The sequence below is a fragment of the Tursiops truncatus genome, chromosome 14, assembly GCF_011762595.2.
Source record: "Tursiops truncatus isolate mTurTru1 chromosome 14, mTurTru1.mat.Y, whole genome shotgun sequence".
Classification (NCBI taxonomy): Eukaryota; Metazoa; Chordata; class Mammalia; order Artiodactyla; family Delphinidae; genus Tursiops; species Tursiops truncatus.
Window position 1 is genome coordinate 13,207,178 of NC_047047.1, and position 25,594 is coordinate 13,232,771.

A 25,594-nucleotide genomic window follows, 5' to 3' on the forward strand; every position below is an offset into this window, starting at 1 on the left:
CTTAACTGCTGGACCACCAGGGAAATCCCGAGGCTTGAATGTTTTTAATATCACTTCTCTGAGCTTTCACTTGTCTCTTCTGTGAAATGTGATTGTTAAGATTCCATATTTTCTTATAATTGTATTCATTCTGCTTATAATTGCCATATTTAAGATGGCTTTTAAAAACCAGTCAGTCTAGTTTGTGAGTGTTTGCTCTCCTGGGCCCTTGCTATCAGGGAGCTGCATTTTGCTGTTGATGCCATTTTTAATATTTAATTTCTTTTTCTGATTTTTTAATTTAACTGTAATTGCCACAGGAACCCGTGATAAGTAGAAAGAGCTTTGTGGTTTTGTTGCTTTAATTATTGGCGTCAGGTTTTTTTTTTTTAAGGTCTTATTTTTTAATTTTTTAATAAATTTATTTAGTTTACTTTTTGGCTGCGTTGGGTCTTCGTTGCTGCGCGCAGGCTTTCTCTAGTTGCGGCGAGCGGGGGCTACTCTTGGTTGCGAAATGCAGACTTCTCATTGTGGTGACTTCTCTCGTTGTGGAGCACGGGCTCTAGGCACACAGGCTTCAGTAGTTGTGGCACACGGGCTCAGTAGTTGTGGCTTGCGGGCTCTAGAGCACAGGCTCAGTAGTTTTGGTGCATGGGCTTAGTGGCTCTGTGGCATGTGGGATCTTCCTGGACCAGGGCTTGAACCTGTGTCCCCTGTATTGGCGGGCGGATTCTTAACCACTGCGCCACCAGGGAAGCCCTGGCGTCAGTTTCTTTTCAGACTATGTCTGTTGGTCTTTGAATCTACTGATTATGAAGTGAAGTCTGTATTTAGATACTTTTTTTCCATATTTGGTTATTGTTATTATAATATTCATAGCAGAACTTGTATTTTTTACTCAGAGATCTCCTCTTTTTAAAATTTTTTATTGGAGTATAGATGATTTACAATGTTGTGTTAGTTTCAGGTGTACAGCAAAGTGAATCAGTTATACATATATTCACTCTTTTTTTCTTTTTCTAATTAGCTACAAAATCATATTAAAATATTTCAAAATAACAGAAACATACATGGCAAACAATAAAAATAACATTCTTCTTCAGAACTCTAACATAATTATGATATACCAAATAATTGTAATATAATACAAAGATAAGACTATAGATACACTTAATCATATGAGTCTGAACCATATGAAACTGCCATTCTCTACCTATAAAAATGACTTTTTCGGGCTTCCCTGGTGGCGCAGTGGTTGAGGGTCCGCCTGCCGATGCAGGGGACACGGGGTCGTGCCCCGGTCCGGGAGGATCCCACATGCCGTGGAGTGGCTGGGCATGTGGGCCATGGCTGCTGGGCCTGTGCGTCCGGAGCCTGTGCTCTGCAGGGGGAGAGGCCACGGCAGTGAGAGGTCCGCGTACTGCGAAAAAAAAAAAATTTCATTATTCACTCTTTTTTAGATTCTTTTCCCATGTAGGCCATTACAGAGTATTGAGTAGAGTTCCCTATGCTATAGAGTAGGTCCTTATTACTTATCTGTTTCATGTATATATCAATCCCATTCTCCCAATTTATCCCTCCCCCACCCCTTTCCCCCCTGGTAACCACAAGTTTGTTTTCTACATCTGTGATTTATTTCTGTTTGTAATAAATAAGTTCATTTGTATCATTTTTTTAGATTCCACATATAAGTGATATATGTCTTTGTGTGACTTACTTCACTCAGTATGACAATCTCTAGGTCCATCCATGTTGCTGCAAATCGCATTATTTTGTTCTTTTTATGGCTGAGTAATATTCCACTGTGTATATGTACCACATCTTCTTTGTCCATTCCTCTGTCGATGGACATTTAGGTTGCTTCTATGTCCTCGCTATTGTCCATAGTGCTGCAATGAACAATGGGGTGCGTGTTTCTTTTCTTTTTTTTTGCAATTTGTTTTTGGTTCTTTTTTTTTTTTAAATATCTTTATTGGAGTATAATTGGTTTACAATGTTGTGTTAGTTTCTGTTGTACAACAAAGTGAATCAGCTATATGTGTACATATATCCCCATATCCGCTCCCTCTTGAGCCTCCCTCCCATCCTTCCTATCCCACCCCTCTAGGTCATCACAAAGCACCGAGCTGATCTCCCTGTGCTATGCGGCTGCTTCCCACTAGCCATCCATTTTACATTTGGTAGTGTATATATGTCAGTGTTGCTCTCTCACTTCGTCCCAGCTTACCCTTCCCCCACTGTGTCTTCAAGTCCATTCTCTACATCTGCATCTTTATTCTTGCCCTGCCACTAGGCTCCAGTACTGTGTTTTTAGATTCCATATACGTGCATTAGCATACGGTATTTATTTTTCCCTTTCTGACTTACTTCACTTTGTATGACAGACTCTAGGTCCATCTACCTCATTACAAATAACAATTTCGTTCCTTTTTATGGCTGAGTAATATTCCATTGTATATATGTGCCACATCTTTATCCATTCATCTGTTGATGGACATGTAGGTTGTTACCATGTCTTGGCTATTGTGAATAGTGCTGCTAGGAACATAGGGGTGCATGTATCTTTTCAAATTATGATTTTCTCCAGACATACGCCCAGGAGTGGGATTGCTGGATTACATGGTAGCTCTGTTTTTAGTTTTCTTACGGAACCTCCATACTGTTCTCCATAGTGGCTGTACCAATTTACATTCCCACCAATGGTGTAGGAGGGTTCCCCTTTCTCCACACCCTCTCCAGCATTTATTGTTTGTAGATTTTTTTGATGATGGCCATTCTGACTGGTGTGAGGGGTGATACCTCATGTAGTTTTGATTTGCATTTCTCTAATAATTAGTGATGTTGAGCATCTTTTCATGTGCTTTTTGGCTGTCTGAATGTCTTCTTTGGAGAAATGTCTATTTAGATCTTCCACCCATTTTTTGTTTGGGCTGTTTGTTTCAGAACTTGTATTTTTATGTGTATTTTTTTTTCATTTGTGTCTCTAGCAGGCATGGAAACATAATGTTGTTTGTTTTTATATACTCTTCTCAGGGTTTTTTTAAATTAAGTTTTTAGAGAGTTAATAGATTCACATACATGCAGTTGTAAGAAATAATAGAAAGATTCTGTGTATACCCTTTACCCATTTTCTCCAGTAGTAACATCTTGCAGAGTTAAAGTAGGTATCACAACCAGGCAGTCAGCACTGATACAGTCAAGCTTTAGAATGCTTCCAGTTTCCATCACTACAGGGATCCCTCATGCTGCACTTCTGTAACCAAACCCACTTCCCTCCCATCCCCACCCCCTCCTTATATCTGGCAATCACTAATTTGTTCTTCATTTTATAATTTTATCATTTCAAGAATGTTATGTAGGAATAGACTGGATGTAATCTCTTGGGATTGGCTTTTTTTCCTCTTTCTTCTTTTTTTTTAATTGAAGTATAATCAGCATATAATATTACACTAGTTTCAGATGTATAGCATAGTGATTTGACATTTATATACTTTACAACTTGATCACCTCAATAAATCTAGTAATCTAGTAACTGTCTGTCACCCTACAAAGTTATTGCAATATTTTTGACTATAATTCCCTGTGCTGTACATGACATCCCCATGACTTATTTATTTTATAACTGGAAGTTTGTACCTCTTAATCACCTTCACCTATTTTGCCCAACACCCTCTTAGACTGACTTTTTTTCACTCAGTGTAATTCTCTGGCAGTTAACCCAGGTTTTTGCATGTATCAGTAGTTCATTGCTTTTTTATCTTGCTAAGTAGTATTCCATGGTACGGATGCACCACAGTTTGATTAACCATTCACCTGAAGGATATTTGGGTTGTTTCCAGTTATCAGATGCTATGAATAAAGCTGCTATAAATGTGTGTAGATTTTTGCTTGAACATAAGTCTTCACTTCTCTGGGATAACTGGCCAGTAGAACAATTGCTGGGTTTTACGGTTGCATATCAGAAACTGTCAAGCTGTTGTCCAGAGTGGTGGTACCATTTAAAATTCCCACCTGCCAGTGTATGAGTGATCCAGTTTTTCTGCATCCTCAAAATTGGGTGGGCTGAGGAGGGCTGGAGCCGGGTGAGGAGAGAAGTGAGCCTGCCGCGCCCACGACTTGGACCCCAGGCTGGTCTCCCGTCTCCCAGGGAGTGGTGGGAACTGCCAGACTGTTTTCTACAGCAGCTGTACCATTTTGCATTCCCATCACCTGTGCACCAGGTTCCAGTTTCAGCAGATTGGAGCCATGTGGCACACAGGGTCTTGGTGCTCCGGTGGGTGTCAGGCCTGAGCCTCTGAGGTGGGAGACCGAATTCAGGACATTGGACCAACAGAGACCTCCTGAAACCATGTAATAGCAATCAATGAGAGCTCTCCCAGAGATCTCCCACTCAACACTAAGACCCAGCTCCATTCAACGACCAGCAAGCTCCAGTGCTGGACACCCCATGCCAAACAACTAGCAAGACAGAAACACAGCTCCACCTATTAGCAGGGACGCTGCCTAAAATCATAACTTCACAGACACCCCAAAACATACCACCAGACTCAGTCCTGCCCAACAGAAAGACAAGATCCAGCCTCATCCACCAGAACACAGGCACCAGTCTCCTCCACCAGGAAGCCTACAGAACCCACTGAGCCAACCTTAGCCACTGGGGCAGACACCAAACACAACAGGAACTGCAAACCTGCAGCCTGTGAAAAGGAGACCCCAAACACAGTAAGATAAGCAAAATGATAAGACAGAGAAATAGGCAGCAGATGAAGGAGAAGAGTAAAAACCCACCAGACCAAACAAATGAAGAGGAAATAGGCATTCTACCTGAAAAAGAACTCAGAGTAATGATAGTGAACATGATCCAAAATCTTGGAAATAGAATGGAGAAAATACAAGAAACGTTTAACAAGGACCTAGAAGAATTAAAGAGCAAACAAACGAACAACACAATAGATGAAATTAAAATATCTCTAGAAGGAATCAATAGAAGAATAGCTGAGGCTGAAGAGCGGATAAGTGACCTGGAAGATAAAATAGTGGAAATAACTACCACAGAGCAGAATAAAGAAAAAAGAATGAAAAGAATTGAGGACAGTCTCAGAGACCTCTGCAACAGCATTAACTGCATCAGCATTCGAATTATAGGGGTCCCAGAAGAAGAAGTGAAAAAGAAAGGGACTGAGAAAATATTTGAATAGATAATAGTCAAAAAGTTCCCTAACATGGAATAGGAAATAGTCAGTCAAGTCCAGGAAGTGCAGAGAGTCCCATACAGGATAAATCCAAGGAGAAACACACCAAGACACATATTAACCAAACTATCAAAAACTAAATACAGAGAAAAAATATTAAAAGTAGTAAGGGAAAAGCAACAAATAACATACAAGGGAATCCCCATAGGTTAACAGCTGATCTTTCAGCAGAAACTCTGCAAGCCAGAAGGGAGTGGCAGGACATATTTAAAGTGATGAACAGGAAAAGCCTACAACCAAGATTACTCTACACAGCAAGGATCTCATTCAGATTTGACGGAGAAATTAAAACCTTTACAGACAAGCAAAAGCTAAGAGAATTCAGCACCACCAAACCAGCTTTACAGCAAATGCTAAAGGAACTTCTCTAGGCAGGAAACACAAGAGAAAGAAAAGACCTACAAAAACAAACTCAAAGCAATTAAGAAAATGGTAATAGGAACATACATAACGATAATTGCCTTAAATGTAAATGGATTAAATGCTCCAGCCAAAAGACGGACTGGCTGAATGGATACAAAAACAAGACCCGTATATATGCTGTCTACAAAGACTCACTTCAGACCTAGACACACATACAGACTGAAAATGAGGGGATGGAAAAAGGTATTTCATGCAAATGGAAATCAGAAGAAAGCCGGAGTAGCAATTCTCATATCAGACAAAATAGACTTTAAAATAAAGACTTTTACAAGAAAAAAAGGACACTACATAATGATCAAGGGATCAATCCAAGAAGAAGATATAACAACTGTGAATATTTATGCACCCAACATAGGAGCACCTCAATACATAAGGGAAATGCTAACAGCCATAAAAGGGGAAATCGACAGTAACACAGTAATAGTAGGAGATTTTAACACCCCACTTTCACCAATGGACAGATCATCCAAAATGAAAATAAATAAGGAAACACAAGCTTTAAATTACACATTAAACAAGATGGACTTAATTGATATTTATAGGACATTCTATCCAAAAACAACAGGATACACATTATCCTCAAGTGCTCATGGAACATTCTGCAGGATAGATCATATCTTGGGTTACAAATCAAGCCTTGGTAAATTTAAGAAAATTGAAATCGTATCAAGTATATTTTCCAATCACAGCGCTCTGAGACTAGATATCAGTTAGATGAAAAAAACTGTAAAAAATACAAACACATGGAGGCTAAACAATATGCTACTAAATAACCAAGAGATCACTAAAGAAATGAAAAAATACCTAGAAACAAATGACAATGAAAACAGTATGACCCAAAACCTATGGATGTAGCAAAAGCAGTTCTAAGAGGGAAGTTTATAGCAGTACAATCCTACCTCAAGAAACAAGTAAAATCTCAAATAAACAACCTAAAAACCTACAGCAATTAGAGAAAGAAGAACGAAAAAAACCCCAAAGTTAGCAGAAGGAAAGAAATCATAAATATCAGATCAGAACTATATGAAAAAGAAATGAAGGAAACAATAGCAGAGATTAATAAAACTAAAACCTGTTTCTTCGAGAGATAAACAAAATTGATAAACCATTAGCTAGACTCATCAAGAAAAAGAAGGAGAAGACTGAAATCAGTAAAATTAGAAATGAAAAAGAAGTAACAACTGACACTGCAGAAATACAAAGGATCATGAGAGATTACTACAAGCAACTGTATGCCAATAAAATGGACAACGTGGAAGAAATGGACAAATTCTTAGAAAAGCACAACCTTCTGAGACTGAACCGGAAGAAATGGAAAATATAAACAGACCAATCACAAGCATGGAAATTGAAACTGTGATTAAAAATCTTCCAACAAACAAATGCCCAGGACCAGATGGCTATTTCTATTAAACATTTAGAGAAGCACTAACACCTATTCTTCTCAAACTCGTCCAAAGTATAGCAGAGGGAGGAACACTCCCAAACTCATTCTACGAGGCCACCATCACGCTGATACCAAAACCAGACAAAGATACTATAAAAAAAGAAAATTAAAGACCAATATCTCTGATAAACATAGATGCAAAAATCCTCAACAAAATACTAGCGAACAGAATCCAAGAGCACATTAAAAGGATCATACACCGTGATGAAGTGGGTTTTATCCCAAGAATGCAAAGATTCTTCAATATACGCAAATCAATCCATGTAATATACCATATTAACAAATTGAAGGATAAAAATGATATGACGATCTCAATAGATGCAAAAAAAGCTTTCAGCAAAATTCAACACCATTTATGATAAAAACCCTCCAGAAAGTAAGCATAAAGGGAATTTAGCTCAACATAATAAAGACCATATATGGCAAACCCACAGCCAACATCGTTCTCAATGGTGAAAAGCTGAAACCATTTCCACTAAGACCAGGAACAAGACAAGGTTGCCCACTCTCACCTATTATTCAACATAGTTTTGGAAGTTTTCACCATAGCAATCAGAGAAGAAAAAGAAATAAAAGGAATCCACATCGGAAAAGAAGAAGTAAAACTGTCACTGTTTGGAGATGACATGATAGTGTACATAGAGAATCCTAAAGATGCTACCAGAAAACTACTAGAGCTAATCAATGAATTTGGTAAAGTAGCAGGATACAAAATTAATGCACAGGTATCTCTTTCATTCCTATACACTAAAGATGAAAAATCTGAAAGAGAAATTAAGGAAACACTCACATTTACCACTGCAACAAAAAGGATAAAATATCTAGGAATAAACCTACCTAAGGAGACAAAAGACCTGTACTCAGAAAACTATAAGACACTGATGAAAGAAATCAAAGATGACACAAACAGATCGAGAGATATACTGTGTTCCTGGATTGGAAGAACCAACATTGGGAAAATGACTATACCACCCAAAGCAATCTACAGATTCAATGCAATCCCTATCAAACTACCAATGGTATTTTTCACAGAACTAGAACAAAAAATTGCACAATTTGTATGGAAACACAAAAGACCCCGAATAGCCAAAGCAATCTTGAGAAAGAAAAATGGAGCTGGAGAAATCAGGCTCGCTGACTTAAGACTGTACTACAAAGCTACAGTAATCAAGACAGTATGGTACTGGCACAAAAACAGAAGTATAGATCAATGGAACAGGATAGAAAGCCCAGAGATAAACCCCCGCACATATGGTCACCTTATATTTGATAAAGGAGGCAAGAATATACAATGGAGAAAAGACAGCCTCTTCAATAAGTGGTGCTGGGAAAACGGGACAGCTACATGTAAAAGAATGAAATTAGAACACTCCCTAACACCATACGCAAAAATAAACTCAAAATGGCCTAAGTGTAAGGCCAGACACCATCAAACTCTTAGAGGAAAACAGGCAGAACACTTTATGATATAAATCACAGCAAGATCCTTTTTGACCCACCTCCTAGAAAAATGGAAATAAAAACAAAAATAAACAAATGGGACCTAATGAAACTTAGAAGCTTTTGCACAGCAAAGGAAACCATAAACAAGATGAAACGAGAACCCTCAGAATGGGAGAAAATATTTGCAAATGAAGCAACTGACAAAGGATTAATCTCCAAAATATACAAGCAGCTCAATATCAAAAAAACAAACAGTACAACCAGAAATGAGCAAAAGACCTAAATAGACATTTCTCCAAAGAAGACTTACAGATTGCCAACAGACACATGAAAGGATGGTCAACGTCAGTGATCATTAGAGAAATGCAAATCAAAAGTACAATGAGGTATCACCTCACACTGGTCAGAATGGCCATCATCAAAAAATATACAAACAATAAATGCTGTAGGGGGTGTGGAGAAAAGGAAACCCTTTTGCACTGTTGATGGGAATGAAAATTGATACAGCGACTATGGAGAACAGTATGGAGATTCCTTAAAAAACTAAAAATAGAACTACCATACGACCCAGCAATCCTACTCCTGGACATATACCCTGAGAAAACCGTAATTCAAAAAGAGTCATGTACCACAATGTTCATTACAGCACCATTTACAATAGACAGGGCATGGAAGCAACCTAAGTGTCCATCGACTGATGAATGGATAAAGAAGATGTGGCACATGTATGCAGTGGAATACTACTCAGCCATAAAAAGAAATGAAATTGAGTTATTTGTAGTGAGGTGGATGGACCTAGAGTCTTCATACAGTGTGAAGTAAGTCAGAAAGAGAAAAACAAATACCGTATGCTAACACATATATATGGAATCTAAAAAAAACAAATGGTTCTGATGAACCTTGGGGCAGGACAGGAATAAAGACGCAGACGTAGAGAATGGACTTGAGGACACGGGGAGGGGGAAGGGTAAGCTGGGACGAAGTGGAGAGTGGCATGGACACGTATACACTACCAAATGTAAAATAGATAGCTGGTGGGAAGCAGCTGCATAGCACAGGGAGACCAGCTTGGTGCTTTGTGACCACGTAGAGGGGTGGGCTAGGGAGGGTGAGAGGGAGATGCAAGATGGAGGGGATAGGCGGATATATGTATACATATAGCTGATTCACTTTGTTATACAGCAGAAACTAACACACCATTGTAAAGCAATTATAATCCAATAAAGATGTTTAAAAAAAAAAAAAAGTCAAGGGCACCATGCCTAATAGACTAAATCTCTGGCAATAAAAATTTGAAAACAAAACAAAGAAAAAAATTGGGTGGTGTCAGTATTTTTTCTTTTAGCCATTCTGATGGGTGTGTAGAGCTATCTGATTGTTGTTTTAATTTGTATTTCCCTAATGGTTGATGATTAGGAACATTTTTTCATATGCTTATTTGCCATCGTGTCTCTTTTGGTGAAATGACACTTGCCTACTTTGTGTATGTTTGAAATTCTTCACAATGAAATGCTAAAACATTAATCTCTTTAAATCCGTTTATGTTGTTTTTGGTTTTAGTTTCTTTTACTACATCTACTGATCTGTTTTGGTCACAAGTATGCAGTCATACTGTGTCTGTAATTGAAAACTTGAGGAGAGCTAGTTTCTGTTGAGATCTCTCACCCTCCTTTTGCCATCTGAAATTGGTTACTGTTTTACTTTTTTCTGTAAAGAAATGTTCTGGAATTTTTGTGGTCAGTACAAAAAAGGAAAAACCTATTTCTGACCTAATACTAAATATGTCGTTTTATGTAGGACCACTTGAGTCTTTATAAAACCACCTCAGTGCTGTTTACTATTAAGACACTAATATGTTTAATTTCTTTACCCAGTTTGAATATCATAGTTCTCTGTTGTTTTCAACCATTCATTGGTTTATTCAACAAATATTTGAGTGTCAGCTGTGTGAGGGCACAGTGCTAGGCACTGGGAATAAAATCGTGAGTCCACCTCCAAATGAAAAACAAACCTAGTGCTGTCTTGGGCAGCACAGGTACCAAAATGGGAACCTTACTGAGAAGGTCAACATGGCCTCTGAACAAGGATGACGTGCAACTTCATGAAGGGTACTGTATTTGAAGAACAAACAAAAAGGAAATCCGCCCACCAAGTCCCCACTCTCTAAAGATGTCAGGGGGCCCTGGCACTGTGCAGAGGGAGGCCCTGAAGGTGGAGGGAGCCTGGGACACTGGAGGGCCTGCAGGAGGCCTGGGCGGGGCTGCTGGGGAGGAGCTGAGCACAAAGAGCTGTAACCATGAAGCGCTACTCATTGTGTTTCACGACCCCCTCTGTGTGACCTTGGTCTTTCTAAGTTTAAATGTCAGCTAGTTTTTATAATGCTAACTTATTAATGTTTTCTGTAGAATTTTAACCTTTTTATTTTGGAGATTCTTATTTTATTGTGAAACATATACAGCTAAAATTTTTCTGTGATCTGCCTATTCATCCCTCCCACCCTTAACCCCTGGCAACCTTTTTACTGTCTCCATAATTTTCTCTTTTCCAGAATGTCGTATCATTGGAATCATGCAGTATGTTGCCTTTTAGATTGATTTCTTTCACTTAGTAATATGCATGTAAGGTTTCTCCAGGTCTTTTCATGACTTGATAGCTCATTTCTTCTTAGTGCTGAATAATATTCATTGTGTGGATGTACCACACTTCATTTATCCATTATTATTGTTCACTTACAAGCAATATCTTAGTTGCTTCCGAGTTTTGGCAATTACGAATAAAGCTGCCATAAATGTCCACGTGCAAGTTTTTGTGTGGACATAAGTTTTTAACTCCTTTGAATAAATACCAAGGAGGGCTATTGCTGGATCATATGGTAAGAGTATGCAGCCAGGACATGGAAGCAACCTAAGCATCCATTGACAGATGAATGGATGAAGAAGATGTGGCACATATATACAGTGGAATATTACTCAGCCATAAAAAGAAACGAAATTGAGTTATTTGTAGTGAGGTGGATGGACCTAGAGACTGTCATACAGAGTGAACTCAGAGAAAAACAAATACCATATGCTAACACATATTTATGGAATCTAAAAAAAGAAAAAAGTTCTGAAGAACCTAGGGGCAGGACAGGAATAAAGACGCAGACATAGAGAATGGACTTGAGGACACGGGGAGGGGGAAGGGTAAGCTGGGACGAAGTGAGAGAGTGGCATGGACATATATACACTACCAAATGTAAAACAGATAGCTAGTGGGAAGCAGCTGCATAGCACAGGGAGATCAGCTTGGTGCTTTGTGTCCACCTAGAGGGGTGGGCTAGGGAGGGTGGGAGGGAGATGCAAGAGGGAGGAGATATGGGGATATATGTATACATATAGCTGATTCACTTTGTTATACAGCAGAAACTAACACACCATTGTAAAGCAATTATACTCCAATAAAGATGTTAAAAAAAAATAGAGTATGTTTAGTTTTGTAAGGAACTGACAAACTCTCTTCCAAAGTGGCTGTACCATTTTTCATTCCCATCAGCAATGACTGAGCGTTCCTATTGCTCCACATCCTCACCAGCATTTGGTGTTGTCAGTGTTTTGGATTTTGACCATTCTAATAGGTGTATGCTGGTATCTTATTGTTGTTTTAATTTGCATTTCCCTAATGACATAGGATGTTGAACATCTTTTTATGTGCTTTTTTGCCATCTGTATATCTTCTTTGGTGAGTTGTCTGTTTAGGTCTTCTGCCCATTTTTGATTGAGTTGTTCATTTTCTTATTGATGAGCTTTAAGAGTTCTTTGTATATGTTAGATAACAGTCCTTTATCAGAAATGTCTAATGAAAATATTTTCTTCCAGCTTTTGGCTTGTCTTCTCATTCTCTTGTGGGGGGGTCACTATTTTTATTTATAAAATTATTTTTTCTGCCACGTGTGCTTTTTCCTTGTGGAATATAGAAAATACATTTTGGTCCAGTATTTTACTTTTCTCATGTATCAATATGTATCTTCTTGGTTTTGAGTTTTTGTCTCTTTATTTTTACTAATTCAAAAAAGTTTATTGAACACATGTCATATTCAGCCCCTCTCTCTGGGATACAGACTCAGGATGCAAATTAGGATAAAACATATGCCTGTGTAGACATCAAACTTGTATCATTCAAGCAAAATTATATGAAGTTTGCTTTATTTTTTTTTAATTTTTTAATTTTTATTTTTTTTGCGGTACACGGGCCTCACTGTCGTGGCCTCTCCTGTTGCAGAGCACAGGCTCCAGACGCGCAGGCTCAGCGGCCATGGCTCACGGGCCCAGCCGCTCCGCCGCATGTGGGATCTTCCCGGACCGGGGCACGAACCCGTGTCCCCTGCATCGGCAGGCGGACTCTCAACCACTGCGCCACCAGTGAAGCCCGGAATTTGCTTTATTTTTACCCTTCTTCTCTTCCTCCCATCACTTACCTCTTTACAATAATAATAGTAACTTTAACATTGTAGAATTTCTATCTTTCTTATATCATTATAATGGCATATATAATTTATTGCTTATTTCAGCCATACAGATTCTTAATACTTCTTCTCTATAATTAGACTGATCTTAATAAATAGATAAATATTTTACTTTCCCTTTTCAGTGTCAAGGGAAAAGAAGTATTCTCTGCAACTAGCAAACTTCCTTACTCCTTTAGAAAAATCACAAAATGCTATGTATGTCAGACAGGCATTTCTCTGGTTCCTCTTGTTTCCTTGCCCCTTGTTTTCCTTAGCTTCCTGGAGTCTGGATTTATACAGAGGTGGATTGGTGGTGATTCCTGGGGTAGCTGGGGAGCCCTGTGCACCGGTTTTGGTGAACAGCTGGAAGTGAGGCATTTCTCAGAACTTTTAAGTCTCATGAAATTTCAAAACAGATTTGAAGGGTTGCCAGCTTTTATTTTGACATGTTAAAGACTTCAGGGGGGAGAAATGATCATTTGTTACTACCACGATTTCTTTTAAAGAATATATAGTATGTGTATGATCTCAGACAACAGAACATTTTTTGTAACGAGGAGCTGTAGCTGTCTCACACTGACACATACTCACTCTCATTTTCCTGTGGACCAGCAGCAGGCCCCTCCCGGGCAGCCACCCTCCGTAGGCTGGTGTGTGGGGAGCACTGCTTGGGTTGCTTAAAGCCTCTTTTCCAGTGTGGCCCCAGCAAGGCCCGCCTAGAGCCATTCCTCCCGTGTGTGACTTGTCCTGGGGGTGACATCATGCCTAGCTGGCTTCCTTCCCTAAAGGTCAGATGCAGGCTTTCAGGCCATTCTCCAGATCAGCTGGTTGGTGTGGGTGCTCGGAGAGTTTGTACCTATTGTAGCCAAAGTAGCACACAATTTAGGAAAGTCAGTCTTGGTCCAAGGACAGCAATGTAGTCTACGGGTACATAAATAGCTTTGGGAGTCCGCCCACTATTGCTGACTTTTATTAGAATAGCTTTTGATTTGACTGTCTTTCTTTTCTTTTTTTTTTTTTTTTTTTTTGGTGGTACGCGGGCCTCTCACTGCTGTGGCCTCTCCCGTTGCGGAGCACAGGTTCCGGACGCGCAGGCCCAGCGGCCATGGCTCACGGGCCCAGCCGCTCTGCGGCACGTGGGATCTTCCCGGACCAGGGCACAAACCCATGTCCCCTGCATCGGCATGCAGACTCCCAACCACTGCACCACCAGAGGAGCCCTTGACTGTCTTTCTTTATTCCATCCTGCGTCACATTCTGTTGAGCAATCCTGACTGTCATCTTTCCCTTTCAGCGGTTTTGCGAGTGGCTGGTTCCCTGCAGAGGAGCACAGAAGTGATGAAGGCCATGCAGAGTCTGGTGAAGATCCCAGAAATCCAGGCCACCATGCGGGAGCTGTCCAAAGAGATGATGAAGGTGCCCTGGGGCCACCCTGTGTCCTGTTCCAAAGCGCTAAGAGTCAGCAAGCGGCAGGGGCTGTAGGGCCGGGGCTGGGCAGGAGTAGACAGGCCACTGTTGCCAGACAGAAATGATTTTGAGGACAGAGGAGCAGCTGTTAACATTGGTTGAAACTGTCTGAGCTGAGCATGGCAGAGGCTGGGTCAGATTGCCAGGGTGTTCCTTAGAAGAAGCGAGAGTATACCCAGAGCTCTAGGGGAGGTGGGAGACCCAGGAAGCAACTGCGTGGGATTCGGCGACCTAGGATTTATGGGTTCTGACATGAACAAGGAAACAGAAAGAAACCCAGGTTCCTCTGTTTGTCCCAGGGGAGTGTTGGCAAAGCTGGCAAGGGAGGTTTCAAGACCAGGGACGGGCAAACTTTTTTTGTAAAGGGCTGGGTAGTAAATGTAGTTTCTACCTTGTGGGCCATACGTCTCTGTTGTAACTACTCAGCTCTACCTGTAGCATGAAAGCAGCCGTAGATCACGTGTAAACAAACGGTCATGACTGGGTTCCTATAAAACTTTATTTATGAAAGTAGGCAGTGGCTTGGGTTTGGTCTGCAGGCTGTCGTTGGCTGACCCCGTCTTAGACTAGAAAAGGAAACTGAGAACCAAACAGAAAGCAGTAAACACCTAGTGCCCCGGGATCAGGGCCGGGCAGGGACCTGTCCTGGTGGCCTTCAGATGGGGGACAGGGCGTAGTTACTGAGCCCCCACCTGCCAGTGGTGCAGCACACATGCTCTCCTAGAAAGTCCTCCCAGCCACCTTGGGAGGTAGGGATTTTTTTCCCCATTTTATACAGGAGTAGGAAACTGAGTCTTCAAGTTGCCAGGTAACTTATCTGAGTGACTTTGGTAGGAGGTGACAGATCTGGGGTTGGAGCACAGATGCCTGAGCTGCCTCAGAGGACATGGTGATAAGAGGTGCCTCATCAGGTGCTGTTTCACACTTTGAACCCGTGGCCTGAGAGCCCAGACGGTACACCTCAAATTCTTGTTTGCAGCTTGTGCAGAGAAGCTGCCTCCCTTCCTCCTAGGGAATTTTATGTATGAACTTGAGTTCTAAACAGGGCTCTAGGGCATGGGAGAGGGGAACTGGAGAAGAAAATTGATAGAAAAGAAAGGCAACATAAAAAGGCCAGAGCCCAGGTCTTTGGAATGAGAAATCCTTGGGCAGTCATCAGGAGGGCACCAGGTCAGCGGGGTCTGTCCTTTACAAGTGGCGTGTGGATGTCTCATCGCCCAGGTTGTGATGCCTGTCCATCTAGCACTGGGCAACAAGGTAATTCTGAAATGACTTCAGGCCTGCTCACTCTGACTTACATAGCCACCAGGATCTGAGGGGCGGAGTCTTTTTTTAGAATCTGGGATCTTTTCCACAAAAGTTTCTGAATACTGAGCATAGTATAGATTTGGAGGAGGGCCTGCATGTAGTAGATAGTAAATACTTCCTGAATTCATCAAGGGTGCATCTCCAGGTGCAAACTGAAGCCTCTGGTGGGGTCCCAGCGTGTCGAGGGCAACGACATGATCTCAGTCATTCCATTTGTCCCCAGACCCTGGCCTGGCGTGTGGCACAGGGCATACATTTGACAAATGTTTGCTGGTTGGATGAATGTGTAAGTGAATGGCCACTTGTCCCTCCAGGATGTGGAGGGCTGTTAGTCAGTCTGCCCTAGGCTCTTTTAACTGGGATGGTGAGTACGTATTGAGCCTCTTTTCCACTAGCCTCCAGCACTAAGATCCATTCACCCAGGCCACAGGGCTCCACTTGTATCCTTGAATGTGAATTTGTTCCTTTTGGTTGGGAGCGAAAGGTCTGAGCACGGGCAGAATATGGAACTAGCTAGATTCATGCCATTAAGAGTCACTTGAGTGGTCTGACAGCAGGACAGGCAGGAGAGAGGGCTTGCTTTAAATCTGATACCATCAGCATGATCGGTGAGAGTCATGCCCTGGCTGAGTGCAGGAGAGCCAGGGCTGGAGCTGCCAGACGTGACCTTGCGCTCGCATGATACTGCTCATTCGGGAAGACCGCAGGGTCTGCTTGTGTTGGCTGGTGTTGGAGAGCAGTTTCCTCGTGCCCGCAGTGGCGCTGTGCTCTTGAGAACGAAGGAGGCTGACTGGCTGGCTTCAGGCTACCAGGCACAGGGCTTCCAGTAGGGAATGTGGAAGGCACTGCCTTGTTGGGCCCCGAAACACTGTCTTATCAGTTCTCTCAGGCTTCGGTGAATTGGTTGATCCTTGCCAGGACCCTGCAGGCCCTGGGCCAGCAGCTATAACTTGGATGTGCTGAAGTACAGGCCTTTTCGGGGTTCCGTGGAGCCCCACCTCGCTCTTGGTATTTGTTATCATAGTGTCTACTGTGACTCCAGCCAGTTTTCATACTGTATTTCAACTCCTGCACGCATAGATTTGCAACGTCAGGGCAAATGCTTCCCGGGACAGCACCCTCTCATCTCTGCAAGTTGTTCCCCACGTGCTGCGTTACCGTCTGAGTTACTTTGTGAAGCTCTGCTGATAGAGGCACCCCCCTCCAACCTTGGTACTAAATTTGGAGAGCAATTTCCCTTTGGCTTTTTGCTTCCTCCAGAGAGGGCAGACAGCATGCGGTGTTGCCTGCAGCCAGCTGTCTGTGGCTTAGCTCTTGAAAGCGTGGACAGGACTTGGAGACACCAGAGCTCGGTTGATGCTGGGCCCATAGGGGCGCCTGCTGGGAATGGATTTAACAGTTGCGGGGGCTTCCCTGGTGGCGCAGTGGTTAAGAATCCGCCTGCCAATGCAGGGGACATGGGTTCGAGCCCTGGTCCGGGAAGATCCCACATGCCGCGGAGCAACTAAGCTCACGTGCCACAACTACTGAGCCTGCGCTCTAGAGCCCGCGAGCCACAACTACTGAGCCTGTGTGCCACAACTACTGAGCCTGCGTGCCTAGAGCCCGTGCTCCGCAACGAGAAGCCACTGCCATGAGAAGCCCACGCACCACAACGAAGAGTAGCCCCCGCTTGCTGCAAGTAGAGAAGGCCCGCGTGCAGCAATGAAGACCCAACGCAGCCAAAAATTAATAAAAAATAAATAAATTTATAAAAAAGAATAGAACAGTTGTGGGAAGTGACATGGTTTATTCTGTGTTTAGGCTGGGATCATAGAAGAGATGTTAGAGGACACTTTTGAAAGCATGGATGATCAAGAAGAAATGGAAGAAGCAGCAGAAATGGAAATTGACAAAATTCTGTTTGAAATCACCGCAGGTATGACCCAAGATCCTTCCTCTTTCCCCTCTCCTTTTATGGCTGTTCTTCTTGCATCCGCAAGATTAACTAGTAGCTTTTTCTTTAGATTATGACTCCCTTCTACATTTGTTATTTTAGATTAGAACCAAAGTTCTAACAATCAAAATCCTTAGTTATTATGACTTTCATATCATTAGAAGTTGGTGTTTGCACACATTTGTCATAGTGAGCAAAACCCCACCCAAGCAGCTGTTTTATTGCCCCTTTTCTGTTTCTTGTCAAACTGAACCAGGTATGGAGGACAGAGAAAATGAGGGACCACTTGCTTAAGCTGATGTTTTGTTGATCTGCCTGCTGTCTCTTTACAGGGGCCTTGGGCAAAGCACCTAGTAAGGTGACCGACGCCCTCCCAGAGCCTGAACTTGCAGGAGCGATGGCTGCATCAGAAGATGAGGAGGAGGAAGAGGCCCTGGAGGCCATGCAGTCCCGTCTGGCCACACTCCGCAGCTAGGGCCGCCCAGCCAGGCCCGCAGGCTCTCCTCCGGCCCTGTCACCGGGCGCGCACTCCTTGAAGCCTCCGCCGTTTTCTGTATCTCTTGCACTACACCTCTGGGTGAGGCACTGCGTTCTGGAGAATGTTCTCTGCTAATCTCTCTTCACTCTCTGCAGAGGTTTGGGGATCTCAATGGAATTGTTTTGAGAGGCAGTGTAATAAATGCATCATTTTCAGGGGAATAAACAGAAGTATCTTTTGGGGGATGAGGGCAAAGAAGTGTGTCTTCTCACGAAGCACTTCTGAGAATAGAGTCGATTGCCTGAATGTTGAGGACTCTGTATATTTTTTTTTTGTCTGTAAAACACTATATAAATGGATTTTAATAAATTTCTGCTTTAACATTTGGTCTCATTGTAGATTGTTGGGTGCAATGAACTTTCAAGGTGTTTGCTGTCCCAAATTATTTTATATGTTGGCCTTGGAAAGAGGAGGTGCTATAGCAGGGCACATGGGATTCAGAAGCTCAGCTGAAAGGGCTTCTGCTCTGTGGACCCTGTGCTCCCCAGCCTTCACAGATGTGCTGTGCGAGCTACTCTTCTGCTTTTTGTCATCTGTGTAAGCAAAAGTATCCTTGGGAATTGTGACCCCTTGTCTTGTTGGCTGGGGAACTATATCATGTGTGTCCTGAGGGGTGTGTGTGTGTCTGTAGCTTTCCTCCCTTTCCTTCCCATTGCAAGTTGCAGACAGCTGTGAGATTAGGCCTCTTTCACCCTCTGATTGCCTTTCCCTGCGTTAAGCTGACTGTCTTGGATATATGGGATATGGGCGTACATATCAGTGCTTTCTCAAAGCCAGGAGCTGACGGGTGAAAGAGGCATGGTGTGGTCATGCATTGTCAACAACTCACACATTTCTAAGTTATATTTTGAAATAATTCAGCAGTAGCAATTTATATTTGTGTGGGCCTGACAGTTTACAAAGCTGTTTAACATGTGTAATCATTCAGTCTTTACAAATTAGGAAAAGAGCTCATCTTGCTGAAGTGACATGTCCTAAATCACAGTCACGACGTGGCAGAACTGGGGTTCAACCCAGGTCCCTCTGGCCCAAGTCTCGTGTGCCCCAACCACTCTCTCCCAGGTTGGTTTTGTAGATTGTATGGAGAAACCCAAGTGTATCTGATGTGCTGCAGCGAGGGCCTTCTAGTCTCATCCTGCAAAATGGGAGTCTTCAATCCAGGGGACCGTCCTATTGCTCTTGATTTCATCTTTAGGATACAGTTTGTTATTTAAGTAAACATTATTTTTCAGAGGAGTTTTAGGTTCAGAGCACAACTGAGCAGAAAATAGAGTTCCCATGTACACCTCTGGCCCTGACACAGGCACCATCTCCCACTTGTATGTACTGACATCTCACACCCCGCAAGTACATTTGCTCCTGGAATCATACAGTACGTAGCCCTTTCACATTGGCTTCTTACACTTAGTAATATGCATGTAAGTTTCCTCCATGTCTTTTCACGGCTTGACAGGCCATTTCTTTTTAGTGCTAAATAATGTTCCATTGCCCGCATGCACCACACGATCCACTCACCTACGGAAGGACGTCTGGGTTGCTTCAAAGCTTTGGCAATTATGAATAAAGCCATCAATGTCTGTGTGCAGGTCTTTGTGTAGACATGCATTTCAACTATTTAGGCGAATACCAAGGAGCACAGTTGCTGGATCTTATGGTAAGAGTATGTCTAGTTTTGTAAAAAACTGACAGTTTTCCTAAGTGGCTGTATCGTTTTGCATTCCCGCCAGCAATGATGAGCGTTCCGGTTGCTCCACACCCTCACGAGCATTTGGTGGTGTGTTTTGGATTTTGACTATATCCTAATAAGTGTGTAACGGTATCTCGTTTTAATTTGCATTTCCCTGATGATATGTGATGTTGGACATCTCTTTATGTGTTTTTCTGCCATATGTATATATTCTTTGGTGAGGTATCTGTTTAGAACGTTTGCCCATTTTTAATTGGGTTGTTTCTTATTGCTGAGTTTTAAGACTTCTTTGTATACTGTGGATAATAGTGCTTTATCAGAAATACATTTTGCAAACATTTCCTCCCAATCTGTGGCTTGTTTTCTTATTCTCTTCACATTGTTTTTCACAGAGCAGTTTTTAATATTAATGAAGTCCATCTTACCAATTATTTATTTCATGATAGTGCCTTTGATATTGGATCTTAAAAGTCATTGCCATACCCAAGGTCACCTGGAGTTTCTATGTTATTTTGTTAGTAGTCTTATAGTTTTGCATTTTACATTTAGGTCTGTGATCTGTATTAATTCTTGTAAAGCATGTAACGTCTGTGTCTAGATTTATTTCTTTGCATGTGGATGTCCAGTTATTCCAGCACCATTTGTTGAAAAGACTATCTTTGCTGCAGAATACTGCCCTCACTGCTTCATCAGAGATCAGTTGACTATATTTATGTGGGCCTATTTTGGGGCTCTCTATTCTGTTCCATTGATGTATTTGCTTATTTTTTTGCCAGTACCAAATTGTCTTGATTATTGTAGCTTAATAGTAAGTCTTGAAGTCAGGTAGCATCAGTCCTCCAACTTTGTTCTTCTCCAATAGTGTTGTCTATTCTGGGTCTCTTGCCTCTCTCTATAAACTTCAGAATTCATCTGTCAATATCCACAAAACTTGCTGGGATTCTGACTGGGACTGCTTTGAATCTGTAAGTCAAGTTGAGAGGAACTGACATATTGAGAGGATATAGTTTTACGATCGCATTTATCTGGCTAATTTATTCACAGAATGATTTTGGAATTAAGGAATGCTCATAACCCCTGAGCATTTTTGTCCTTATGTGGATAATCAGTGTTTATCCAGGTGCGTGGATGGGCAGAATAATGACAAGCACTCTTTCCACCATTCAGATAAAATCATCTCAATGTAGGGTTGGTTTGTCTGAATTGTCTAAGAGGTCCTGAGTTTTCCATTCCTGTTTTCAGGCTGAGGAAAGAGCATTCCTGGCTCGTTATCAGGCCGCATCTTCCATTTTCCCTCAATACTCTGTTGGGTATCAGTGGAAACAAGGTGAGTCAGATACTCTCCTGGCCCTGGAAAGGTCTGCAATCCGGAAAGGGAAACCATGATATCAACGCCTGCAACAAAAGTTTTCCTCTAAACCTCAGGCCCTTGATTTAGGTCCAGCACAGCACCAGCTCCCACGCTCCCCACCCCATCCCCAGATGAATCTGCTTGGTGCCCAAAAAAACCCAGTTGAAAGGGTTGCATTCCAGAATAGCATTCCACACTGCCAACTCATTTGTGTTGTCTTCAAACACAGCTTACTCTTTAAAAATCACTATCAGCTTATGGTGATCACCCAGCAGTTCGTTCCAGGCAGATGACAGCTTTCCTTTCTCTGTCCCTCCCCGCTCTCCCCATGCTGTCTATCAAAGACACCTTCCTGAGCCCCTGCCGGCTGTACAGCTCACCTGGCCTTAGGCCCTTTGTTGTGTCATATACTTAAAGGTGTGTCTCAGAACTCCTGGAGAGAAGGGGTTATGACTCATATTTGCTCCAGAATAGTACTAGTCATGCCTGCCTCTGCACCTCCCTAAAATCCAACCCCATAGCTGTATTTATGGGAACAACTGTGAAAACTCAAAGCTTTGAAAAACTGGACAGATTTCCTTGTCCTACCCTAGTGACAGATGCTCTTCAAATGCTATTCTGTATTACCAATAAGAAAGGCTCATAAGTGAAAATAAACTTGCGAAATGTTTGGTTGAAATAAACATAAAGCAGGTTTTTTTTTTTAACTTTTCACAGCCTTTCCATATGCTTTTACCAATTTATTTAACCAAGCAGTTTCCTTTTGAGATACCAGAATGAACATTCCCTAGCCACTGAACCATTTCAGAAATCCAAGTCTAAACCCCAGTAGGGAAATACTTTTTCTTAAGGAAGTTCTCATTTACATATAATTAATTATAGTTTTATAATATATTTATAGAGTTGTCAGCAAAATGGAGGAGTAGACAGGTCCAAACACCCATCCTTCCAAAGAAACATTGAAAAAAGTACCAGCAACTGTCAGAACCAACTTTTTCAGAACTCTGGAAAACAAAGGTTTACAGCAACCAAGAAGATGCTGTATTAAGAAAAAAACCCTTCAAAACAGAAAGAAAGCTTTGTGGCATTTTTACTTGCCCTGGACAAACCTCTCTCCCGGCTTGGCAGCGGTCTTGAAGACGGCAGCCCACATTCTCAAATGTGAGACCCTGGTCCCTAGTCCCAGGGAAAGAGAGAAGACCTTATTCCTAAATTGTCATGTTTGCCCCAATCTAAGGGCCATCCTGAAAGACTAAAGGTGCTCATCTCTGGTTTGCCTATCTTGGAATTTATTCAGGGTGGAAAAGCAGCAAGTTTTGTTTGAAAACATGTTAAGGATTTTTTTTTTTTTTTTTTTTTTTAATGTGCAGAGCCACCTGGGGCAGAAGATTACAAGAGACTGCTCAAAACCTGGGAGGAAAAGCCAGGGAGAGGATTTCTTTGGGATATTAGTGCATTCAAAAGCAATTGTGTATACTGGGGAATTTAGAAAAGCAGGACAGGAATTATGCTCAGAAAAGACCTGAAAAGACCCCAGTTTTCATCGCTGCTTGACCTATAGGCTTGGTGCATTCAGAAAGTGAAGGCTGAGGCAGAATCATAAATGGTCTGGCTAAGTGTTAAGAGTGTCCCAGCACAGAGCCAATCCATAGAAGATTGGGAGAGGTGTTTTTGTTTGTTTTTTAAGGTTCTGAAATTCAAGGAAATCTCTGTCAAAATACTGGCTGAACACAGCTAAGCCTTCAATAATTCAGAACAGAAAAATCCCTGGGAAGGGGGAGATTCTGATTTCCAGAATTATTCTGGAATATTGGAATGTCCAGTTTTCAACAACAACAACAAAATCACAAAGCATACAAAGAAAATGGAAAGTACAGCCCATTCAAAGGAAAAAAATTAAATTTACAGAAACCATCCCTGAGGAAGCCCAGATACCACACTTGCTAGACAAAGACTTTAAGCCAGCTGTCTCAGATATGCTTAAGAGGTAAAGAAAACCAGGAAAATAATATACAAACAAAATGAGAATATCAATAAAGAGAAATAATAAAAAGGAACCACATAGAAATTCTGGAGCTGGAGAGTACAAAAACTGAAATGAAAAAAAAAATACACTAAAGGGGTTCAACAGCATATTTGAGGAGGAAGAAGAAAAAATAGGTAAACTTGAAGACAGAACAACTGAAATGACCCAGTCTGAGAAGCAGAAAGAAAAATGAACACCGCCCAAGGGACTTGTGGGAGACCATCAAGCTCACCAACACGTGCATTATGGGAGGACCAGAAGGATAAGAGAGAGAGAAAAAGGAGCAAAAGGAATATTTGAAGAAATAATGACTGAAAACCTCCCATATCTGAAAGATATTAACCTATACATGCAAATAGCTCAACAAATTCCAAGCAAGATAAAATCAAAGGGATCCACACTAAGACACATTATCGTCCAACTGTTGAAAAGAGACAGAGAATGTTGAAAGCAACAAAAGAGAAGCAACTCCTCATGTTCAAGGGATCCTCAATAAGATTAACATCTAACTTCTCATCGGAAACCATGGAAGCCAGAGGCAGTGGGGTGACGTATTTAAGGTGCTGAAAGAAAAAACTTTCAATGAAGAATTCTACATCCAGCAAAACTATCCTTCAAGAATGAAGGAGAGGGACTTCCCTGGTGGTGCAGTGGTTAAGAATCCGCCTGCCAATGCAGGGGACACGGGTTCGATCCCTGGTCCGGGAGGATCCCACATACCACGGAGCAACTAAGCCCGTGCGCCACAACTACTGAGCCTGCGCTCTAGAGTCCGTGAACCGCAACTACTGAAGCCCACGCGCCTAGAGCCTGTGCTCTACAACAAGAGAAGCCACCACAATGAGAAGCACGAGCACCACAATGAAGAGTAGCCCCTGCTCGCCGCAACTAGAGAAAACGTAGGCAGAACACTCTGACATAAATCGCAGCAAGATCTTTTTTGACTCACTTCCTAGAGTAATGAAAAAAAAACAAAAATAAACAAATGGGACCTAATTAAACTTAAAAGCTTTTACACAGCAAAGGAAACCATAAACAAGACGAAAAGACAACCCTCAGAATGGGAGAAAATATTTGCAAATGAAGCAACTGACAAAGGATTAATCTCCAAAATTTACAAACAGCTCATGCAGCTCAAAATCCAAAAAAAAAAAAAAAACCCAATCAAAAAATGGACAGGGCTTCCCTGGTGGCGCAGTGGTTGAGTCTGCCTGCCGATGCAGGGGACACGGGTTCGTGCCCTGGTCTGGGAAGATCCCACATGCCGCAGAGCGGCTGGGCCTGTGAGCCATGGCAGCTGAGCCTGCGCGTCGGAGCCTGTGCTCCACAACGGGACAAACACATGAAAGGATGCTCAACATCACTAATCCTTAGAGAAATGCAAATCAGAACTACAGTGAGGTATCACCTCACACCAGTCAGAATGGCCATCATCAAAAAATCTACAAACAATAAATGCTGGAGAGGATGTGGAGAAAAGGGAACCCTCTTGCACTGTTGGTGGGAATGTAAACTGATACAGCCACTATGGAGAACAGTATAGACATTTCTTTGAAAACTAAAACTAGAACTACCATACAACCCAGCAATCCCACTACTGGGCATATATCCTGAGAAAACCGTCATTCAAAAAGAGTCATGTACCACAGTGTTCATTGCAGCTCTATTACAATAGCCAGGACATGGAAGCAAACTAAGTGTCCACTGACAGATGAATGGATAAAGAAGATGTGGCACATATATACAATGGAATATTACTCAGCCATAAAAAGAAACGAAATTGAGTTATTTGTAGTGAGGTGGATGGACCTAGACTCTGTCATACAGAGTGAAGTAAGTCAGAGAAAAACAAATACCATATGGTAACACATATATGTGGAATCTAAAGAAAAAAAATGGTTCTGAAGAACCTAGGGGCAGGACAGGAATAAAGATGCAGATGTAGAGAATGGATTTGAGGACACAGGGAGGGGGAAGGGTAAGCTGGGACGAAGTGAGAGAGTGGCATGGACATATATACACTACCAAATGTAAAATAGATAGCTAGTGGGAAGCAGCTGCATAGCACAGGGAGATCAGCTCGGTGCTTTGTGTCCACCTAGAGGGGTGGGATAGGGAGGGAGGGAGATGCAAGAGGGAGGAGATATGGGGACATATGTATATGTATAGCTGACTCTGTTATAAAACAGAAACCAACACACCATTGTAAAGCAATTATACTCCAACAAAGATGTTAAAAAATTTTTTTATT

The 25,594-nt window shown here is 41.9% G+C and overlaps 1 protein-coding gene and 1 non-coding gene across 3 annotated transcripts in view; both read left to right on the forward strand.

Annotated features, from left to right (window-relative positions):
* CHMP3 (charged multivesicular body protein 3) overlaps positions 1–18,600 on the forward strand; it is an 82,221-nt gene extending 63,621 nt beyond the window's left edge. For both annotated transcript variants that reach the window (XM_019942230.3, XM_073791165.1), the window contains 3 exons: positions 14,325–14,446; positions 17,609–17,723; positions 18,074–18,600. In XM_019942230.3, the coding sequence (XP_019797789.1) occupies positions 14,325–14,446; positions 17,609–17,723; positions 18,074–18,216 (380 nt within the window). In that variant the 3' untranslated portion in view covers positions 18,217–18,600. The remainder of the gene's footprint in view (positions 1–14,324; positions 14,447–17,608; positions 17,724–18,073) is intronic.
* LOC117308001 (U6 spliceosomal RNA) lies at positions 10,559–10,665 on the forward strand. Its single transcript, XR_004521941.1, has one exon. It is a non-coding gene; the product is annotated as a U6 spliceosomal RNA (small nuclear RNA).
* Positions 18,601–25,594: the final 6,994 nt, after the last annotated feature.